The 8623-nt window shown below is 46.4% G+C and overlaps 1 protein-coding gene across 1 annotated transcript in view; it reads right to left on the reverse strand.

The window, feature by feature from the left end:
* The window catches only part of pak5 (p21 protein (Cdc42/Rac)-activated kinase 5), a gene marked incomplete at its 5' end in the record, with an annotated part of 34490 nt that extends 26919 nt beyond the window's left edge, over window positions 1-7571 (reverse strand). The window contains 4 exons of the mRNA XM_080794532.1: window positions 305-1186; window positions 4909-4958; window positions 5697-5724; window positions 7476-7571. Coding sequence (XP_080650658.1) covers window positions 305-1186; window positions 4909-4958; window positions 5697-5724; window positions 7476-7571 — 1056 coding nt within the window. The remainder of the gene's footprint in view (window positions 1-304; window positions 1187-4908; window positions 4959-5696; window positions 5725-7475) is intronic.
* Between the last annotated feature and the right edge of the window lie 1052 nt (window positions 7572-8623).

Raw genomic sequence — 8623 nt, forward strand, 5'->3', positions numbered from 1 at the left:
GCACGGAGCCTCCTCCCGTCTTTACAGTTGCGCAAATGAATCACAATATAATTAGAAATCACCTGAGAATATATAGCTTGTTGTTTAGCAGAAAAGGAAATACAAAAATAAAAATATATTTTTAAATATATTTTCGTGAACGAAAATGGCAGCTTCCTTACTCGGCCCCAGGCGTAGTTACAGACTAGAGTTACAGGCTCTATATAGAGATGGTGGAATGGTTGTCTGGCTACGCGAGACCAGTGAAGCAAAGACCAGACAAGCATGCATTCAAACAGTTTGAGAGTATCTCAGACGTGTATACCTTGGCTAGAGTGGGCGAGTTGGCGAGGGTCTCTGAGAGGCGTGGGTACGTGTAGGAGCTGTACGGGTGGGCCTGAGGTGGACTCTTGAAGGTGCCGGCGGCGGCGTAGGGCACGCTGGGCTCTTGCAGCCCAGAGCCGGAGCGGGACCGCTGGCGTATGGCCGGCGTCGGGCTGGTCTGGCCCACGTAGGAGCTCTTGGGCCGCGTGGCGTACTCGTTGTCCCTCAGCGCGCCATAGCTCCACTCGCTGTCCGGGTAGTTGATCTGCTCGCTGTGGAGCGAGGCGCGGGACGGCGTGCCCACCGACGTGTCCCGGTAGTCCTGGCTGGAGGAGCCGCCCACTGACGCCCGGTAGTAGCCGCTGGAGCCCACGCCGCTGCCCGCCGTGGACGCGGCCTCGTCGGCCGAGCGGCCCGCCTTGCTCTCCAGGTAGGCGTGGTAGTCCGGCGGCAGCTTGCCGTAGTCCGAGCGCTGGGGCATGGCGTCCGGGTAGAAGTGGCTGCGTATGGGGTGGTGGTGGTGGTGCGAGTGGCCGTTCTGCTTGGGGAAGCGGTGGTAGTGTCGCCCCACGGACCAGTCCCCGTCCACGGAGGAGAAGCTGGGCTTGCCCACCTCGATGGGGGGGAAGTCCCGGCCGGACACGGGGTCCAGGTCACACGAGTAGCGGGAGTAGTAGTGGTTGAAGCCGTTCTCCTCCGGCGGGTGGGCGTGGCCACCCTGCGGGGGCTTGGCACCCCCGGCACCGGCCTGGTGGCCGCCGCCGCCGCCCGGCGGACTCTCCTTGCGCAGGGAGTTGGAGCGCGTCACCGAGATGTTGTCGAAATCCTCCAGGAGGCCATTGATGGAGGCGTCTTTGGGGGGCCGGTTCCCTCGGACGATGGTCTATAGCGGGAGAAAGCGAGCACAGGCGCGCAGTTAGACGCATGCACGCACGCACAGGCGCGCACGCACGCACACACACACACACACACACACACACACACACACAGACACACACACGGAACTCACTCATGTTTGGATTGATGGATGTCTCGAAAATAATAACCCTGATACTTCGGGTTGCGATGCCTTTTTGTTTCAGGCCAGCCAATCAGGCTGCCTGAAAGCAAGGAACAGTGAATTGGAATTCACCATGTTTGGATCCAATGCTGTCCACTGTCTCGAACACGCACCATGAGACTGTTCCAGCTGGAATTTCAATTCACGTGTATCAGAGATATATGTATAAGTATTAAATTAACCACTTTCAGCCTTGCATCCCCATTTTGGGCCTGTCATAATAGGCGAAAACCTCTAACACCCTTCAACAAACATGAAAAGAAAATAATGGAGAAATATAATGAAAATGTTTGAATTTTGAAAATAGCAAAAATAGAAGATCTCCAAGCTCACGTCGGATATTTTCGCCTTTTGTCGTATGACAAAGTATACAGGGCTTAAGTGGTGAATCATCACTTTCCAGCGTCTAAATTATTAATGTGAGAGAGCAAGGCATCGATTCTACACCACGGCTGTATGCCGTGAGCTGGGATGCAGCTTATTATTAAAAGAATGTATGGAAACATACATGACAGCAGAGATACCTTGGATGTTAAGAGGAGAGCAGCGGTAGATTGAGACAGCTAATTCCTGCCCCATTTCCCTCGCTACGGATTAGCTTCACTTTCAGTGGGCTGATGATCGGGTTAAATTAATAGTCATGACATTTGTTACGGCCGCTCGTCAGGCTACGTGAACGCACTCACACACATGTGGAAAGAGGCACAGGAACGCACGCATGCATGCACACACACACACACACACACACACACACACACACACAGTACACACATGCTTACAGTGAGTGAATAAACGCATGTGGGTGGTTCTCATGCCCTCCTACATTCAACTAAGCACTTTACATGGCAATTTGTGTGTGTGTGTGTGTGTGTGTGTGTGTGTGTGTGTGTGTGTGTGTGTGTGTGTGTGTGTGTGTGTGTGTGTGTGTGCGTGCGTGCGTGTCAATGCCTAAATGCATAATACTGTATAATCTTCTGACAACTTAACACAGCAGCCAACAGACGTTAAGCGGTCAGATGGGTGGGCCATGCTCATTTTCAGAGCATGTTTATTTTAATGAGCAATCAATGGACTGTGTTGTGGCTTGGGTCAATGGAATCAACAAAGTATACTTCAAGTTCCTATGCATCCTCTTTATGACCATTTCAAAGAGTTTAATTTATTTTTTACCCATTCAGGACGGGAACACCTTTTGGGGTCCTTGACATGAAACTGTTACGATTTATAAGACATTGTTTTTTAGATTCCGGACTCAGGTCTAAACGGGTTACGGCAGAAAAGCCCACCCAAAAATCTACTTGCTGAGTGCATCTCTGAGTCCTGAACTGTGTGTCCCTGTACCTCGTCAGAGGTGTTAACTGTTAATTGTTTCGTCACTAGCACCTCAAGCCAAGACAAACTCTGTGTAAACCCCTTTATTCCTTAGCAATAAAATGTTCAGATATGACTTCTGTATTGGTGTCAATGTTTTCTAACTCTTATCTCAAGGCACAGCCCTTCCAGCTGGCAATGTTATTGACCAGAACATTATTATTAGTATAGCTTCATAAAGCTGTAGTCATAACACAGCAGAACACATTTGATGAAGTCACGTCCTAATGCCGAACTGGAGGGGGTTTATTTAGTCAGAGACAATAGAACAGGTGTGAGCTAACAATGACAGAGCAGTCTGGTGACACTTTTCTGCCCTACAGTTTAGAGTTTTTGGGACCATGTGGTCCTCAAAAACTTTTACACTTTTACACTCTCAGAGTTAAATTAACACTGACGATTTGAATGATTAATGACTCTGCTAGTTGTGCTCATGGTCTACTGGGACGTACACTAGAATCCTAATCATTGGCCTGCTTAGGTTAACTGCTGTAAAGGACTCACCGTCAATTATAGATCGGATGCTGCTCATATTCACTGAAGATTGACTGTACAGTATACGTAGTTGCATGTTTAGCTGGATGACACTGTATACATAAGAGCCTCACATCATATCCACTGTCAATAGTCTGCACATGTATTTCCATTCATGATCGATAGATGTATTGTATGGTCATAAAACTGTTGATAGATTGTACATACTTATGCCTACATTTATCTATTTATAGTGCATACATCTAACATATAATTGAGGGAAGCAATGTCGCTGTCTGCATGTTTGTTTGTGTGTTTGTCTGAGGCAATGTCGCTGTTGCGCAAGCCCGCCGTTGACTATACACATCCGTCGCGTTACACCACAGTTAGTTGCCTATCGAATTCAGTTACCTCACGTCGCCACCATTACGGAGCTCTCGCTCTCTGTATGTTGCGATTTCGTTTCCACGTAATTATGTGTGTGACTCACACTGTGTGAGTCATTTCATCATATCCACTGTCAATAGGCTGCCATTCATGATTTATAGATGTACTGTATGGTCAAATAACTGTCTGTTGGTAGATTGTACATACTTATGCCTACATTTATCTATTTATAGTGCATACATTACGCTAAATCAGGCAGTCCAAGTGCAGATGGCCAGGCCACACTTTGAGCCTTCTAGTTTTTGTATTATTGTTATCCTACTACTTTGTGTATCTATCTATTTTTACCTGTATCCGTGTTTCATGCCTACTGCAGTAATGCTACTGTATGACATTGACACCTGAGTTTTCTGTCAGGGTCAAAAAAGTTCTAACGATCTAACTTTACCTCTCCATTCCTCTATTCCCTCTTCTGGGCTCTTAACACCAAGAGTGATCTGAACTGGGCTCTCAACAGTCAACACCAAGAGTGATCTGAACTGGGCTCTCAACAGTCAACACCAAGAGTGATCTGAACTGGGCTCTCAACAGTCAACACCAAGAGTGATCTGAACTGGGCTCTCAACAGTCAACACCAAGAGTGATCTGAACTGGGCTCTCAACAGTCAACACCAAGAGTGATCTGAACTGGGCTCTCAACAGTCAACACCAAGAGTGATCTGAACTGGGCTCTCAACAGTCAACACCAAGAGTGATCTGAACTGGGCTCTCAACAGTCAACACCAAGAGTGATCTGAACTGGGCTCTCAACAGTCAACACCAAGAGTGTCGTATCAGCAGACTTTGACAGACGCCTTCTCTCTCTCTCTCTCTCTCTCTCTGTCATACGTGTCCTACTCGCCCATGTGACATGTGCTGAGCCAGAGAAAAGCTGCGATAATCATCAGCTTTCCATGTTCGCTGCTAACACAGGACAGCCCCATCCCCCAATAGACTCACATGCACGCACGCACGCACGCACGCACACACACACACACACACACACACGCATGCACGCACGCACGCACGCTCTGTCTCTTTCCGTCCATCTATGTACGTATGAAACCTCAGCTCAACTAACTCTATTTCTACAAACTGCATTGCATCACTCCACACACTCTCTCTCTCTCTCTCTCTCTCTATCCCTCTCGTTCATGCAGCTCTCCATCCTCCAGCACGTTACTCTTTAAAACTCTCTCTCTCTCTCTCTCTGAGAGGCCAGGATGTTTGGTGCTGTGAACTGGAACCCAAGGTGAAACCGCTTGTAAACCTACCAATGAGTACAGTCTAGCTGAGAGGCAGAGGGGGTGAGGGGTGGAGGAGACTCAGGAGAGGAGTGGAGGCAAGGAGGAGAGGGGTGGAGGAGAGGGGTGGAGGCAGAGGTCGATTTGCTGTTAGGGATTAGGGGGGTTACTCATGTTTATGACCGGTGCAGGATATGTTGTTTTATGATTGCTTCTGGTCACATTGGATTAAATACATTTCCATTTGGTAAATGTAGACTCGCTCTGAAATAATTGCCAATTTTTAATTGTTTTTGAGGGGCGCTAGCCTTTCTGAATTACGTCATATGGCAGCCAAATCTATGGACTTTTAGGGCTGTATTTTGCGTGTCTTAAGTACCAGGTCTTATTCACTTGAGTAAACTAAAGACCTGGAGGCGTGATCAATGCTCTTTGGCCACTCAGAATAGCCAAATGGCATTGATCACGCCTCCAGGTCTTTAGTTTATTCAAGTTAGGGAATAAGACCTGTTACTGAAGACACGCAAAATACAGCCCATAATGTTTGTTTAGAGCACTAAACGTGACATCATATGTGGCAGCCAAGTCTACGGACTTTGAGGGTAGGGGCAGAGGGTAGGGCAGGGGGAGGGGAGGAGGAGGGCAGGGGGAGGGGAGGAGGAGGGCAGGGGGAGGGGAGGAGGGGAGGGCAGGGGGAGGGGAGGAGGCGAGGCGTGGAAGAGAGGCGAGGCGAGGGGAGGAAACAGAAAGGGCTTTTTAAACAGGTCACTGCATGGACATCGATCACGCAGTGGACAGATGTTCCAGTGGTGTGCTACAGAGCCGAGGCTGAGAAGACGTGTGCACCTGCACAGAACAAACACAGCACTCACGCACCGGGTCACGGTTCATCTCACAGTGGGGATTTTGACAGCAAATTTAGATTTTAGCCTTAGTCATATAGTCTTTTGAAAAGATTTCATTTAGTTTTAGTCACATTTTAGTCGCCTGGAATGTTTTCGTGTTGGTCTCGTTTTAGTCGACTAAATATCATACGATTTTAGTCGACGAAATCTACAGTTGTTTTAGTCGAGTAAAATTAATTTCGGCGGCCTTAATGCCATCGTAATGGTTGATTTTACACTTGCTGAAAATAATATATAAAAAATATATTTTCAGCATGCAACCAAGTGTAAAATTACTTTTAATTTGTTGACGAAATTGTCAATATACAGTATTTATTAGTCTTAGTTTTAGTCATCATAGCTTAGTTTTAATTTACTTTCCATTTAGTTTTCGTCAGTGAAAAAAGGTAGTTGACGAACATTGTTCGTCATAGTTTTAGTCGACGAATTCAACACTGTAGATCTGCTATTTTTGGCTAATGTTCCCCTCAGAATAGGGGTGCTATAGGGTTCATGTGCAAATATATATATTTTTACACACAGATTTGGTTCTCCCTGTTGAATAATGAATACCCACGGTTTCATTTATCCCATTTTGACCTGAGATCAGATTCAAAAAATGTTTTCTGAAAAAGCTATGTTTCTATGTCAGTCGTTCTTCGATTTTTCAAAAATAGCAGACCTACAGTCAAGCATGGTGAGACTTGTAGGTGAGACCTACAAGTCTCACCATGCAGCGTTTTTAAATGCATACACACAATACAAACTGTAAGGTAATGTATTCATGGGATATTTAGTTTAGCTACAACCTCTCCTTCAAAATAACATGGATTTTGATATAACAAAAAACATGACATCACCACGGCATCTCCCATTAGCTAGTAGTATGAATGAACCAATAGTAATGATTATGAATGAATATATATTAGTATAATATAATAGTATAATAGTATAATATAATAGTATATACCAGTAAGACGCCTGGGGCGAGAAGCTGAGAACTGTTGAGAACTCCCGGCTGCCAGGCACGGCTGTACTAATGCCCAATAAATAATGGGCCTTGATATGAAAAGGGTTGAAAACCACTGGTATAATATGTGGTATAATCAACCATGAAAAAAAGAAAGAAAGAAAGAAAGAAAGAAAGAAAGAAAGAAAGAAAGAAAGAAAGAAAGAAAGAAAGAAAGAAAGAAAGAAAGAAAGAAAGAAAGAAAGAAAGAAAGAAAGAAAGAAAGAAATGAAAAGGCAGAGAATGAAGATGCTGAAGGACGTTAGTGGTTGCTGCTGTGGTGACGTGTCAGTCCTCTGTGTTAATAAAGCTTGCGGTGAAATTGCAAACGAGGCCGTTATCGCACGTGTGTAAATTCGGAGGTTTCCCGTCACGCCACTGAGTCACAGCTGATTTCAATTGGTCGGACAACGGCGAGGGAGCATCACATTATCTAATAAAACGTCGCCTCCGTTCGCCACATAATCAATAAGCGTGTGTGTCAAAGAGCGTGACAGGTACAGAGGATGGAGAGAGAGAGAGAGAGAGTGGAAGAGCGAGAGCAGGGGGGGGCAGAAAATGAAAGCAGAGAGGTTAGAACAGGGGCCAGAGAGAGAGAGAGAGAGAGAGAGAGAAGGTTAATTGTGTGCCAAATCACTGTCAAACGGTCCCCATCAAGCCTGAGAATCTTTCCATTAATTTGAATTAGGGTCCTTATAGCGCACCCTCCCTCCTCTCCTCTCCTCTCTCCCTCGCTCTTCCAGCACCGGGAGCATCACTGTCCGGGTCCGGTGCTCCGCGGTCGCTGTGACAGCAGCCATATTTCAGCGCGCGGCAGCGTTGGCCTGTCCTTTAGTGATAAGCTGTAATAGATCTCCTCTCTCTCTCTCTCTCTCCTCCTCCTTCACTCAACACCTCAAGGTAAGCACAGTGGGGGAGAGGGGAGGGGAGGAGGGGAGGGGAGAGAAGAGAACATAATACAATAATGGAACAAAAGGGAGAAGGAAACAGGGGGAAAAAGGGATTATGAAGTCAGAGAAACAGGAACAGGAGAGGAGAGACATTGTGGGAATACAACTGGAGAGAGGATGGAGCGAGGGAACGGGATGTGGAAAGCGGGGTGTGAGTAAGGGAACGAGAGAGATGAAAAATGAGGCTCATTGGGAGATAAGGGGGGGATTAACCTTGCTGGTAATGAAGGGAGGTGTGTGTGGATGGGAGGAGGAGAGGGAGAAAGGGAGAGAGAGGCAGGTAATTAATGAGTGTGCCCTTCCTGTGACTCCATAGCTGCAAACTCCCCTCCGGGACAGTCACAGCAGGGTCCCGGGACGGACAGCGGGTCCCAGTATGGACAGGTGGGGGGGAGGGCTGGTAGCCGCCTCCTTTACCCTGACATTTTACCTTGGCTGTTGTTTGGAAACAGCAACTGTTTGACGGGTCACTACATTGTTTTCATACATCTTCACGTTATTCCTTCATTAAGCTACATTATATATACTGTAGAAGACTACATTGTTTTCTCTTTCTTTCTCTCTCTCTCTCTATATATATATATATATATATATATATATATACACACAGTATATATGAACGATAGAACGATAGATAGATAGATGAAATGTATTTCTAGCATAACAAATATAGTATATTTATTGCTGACTGTTAGTTCTTACTTGAAATACACGCACGCAGGCAGGCACACAATCATAAAACACACACGAACACACGCTGCAACAGAGGCAGATGTGTATCTCATCCCCCTCGGGTGTCTTTAAACACACTTGACTACCCATCACCTAACACACACGCACAGTCGCACACACACGCACACACACACACACACACACACAAACACATGCAGCTGTGCCCCATT

This window comes from Protomyctophum bolini (assembly GCF_963924005.1).
Source record: "Protomyctophum bolini genome assembly, contig: SCAFFOLD_281, whole genome shotgun sequence".
NCBI lineage: Eukaryota > Metazoa > Chordata > Actinopteri > Myctophiformes > Myctophidae > Protomyctophum > Protomyctophum bolini.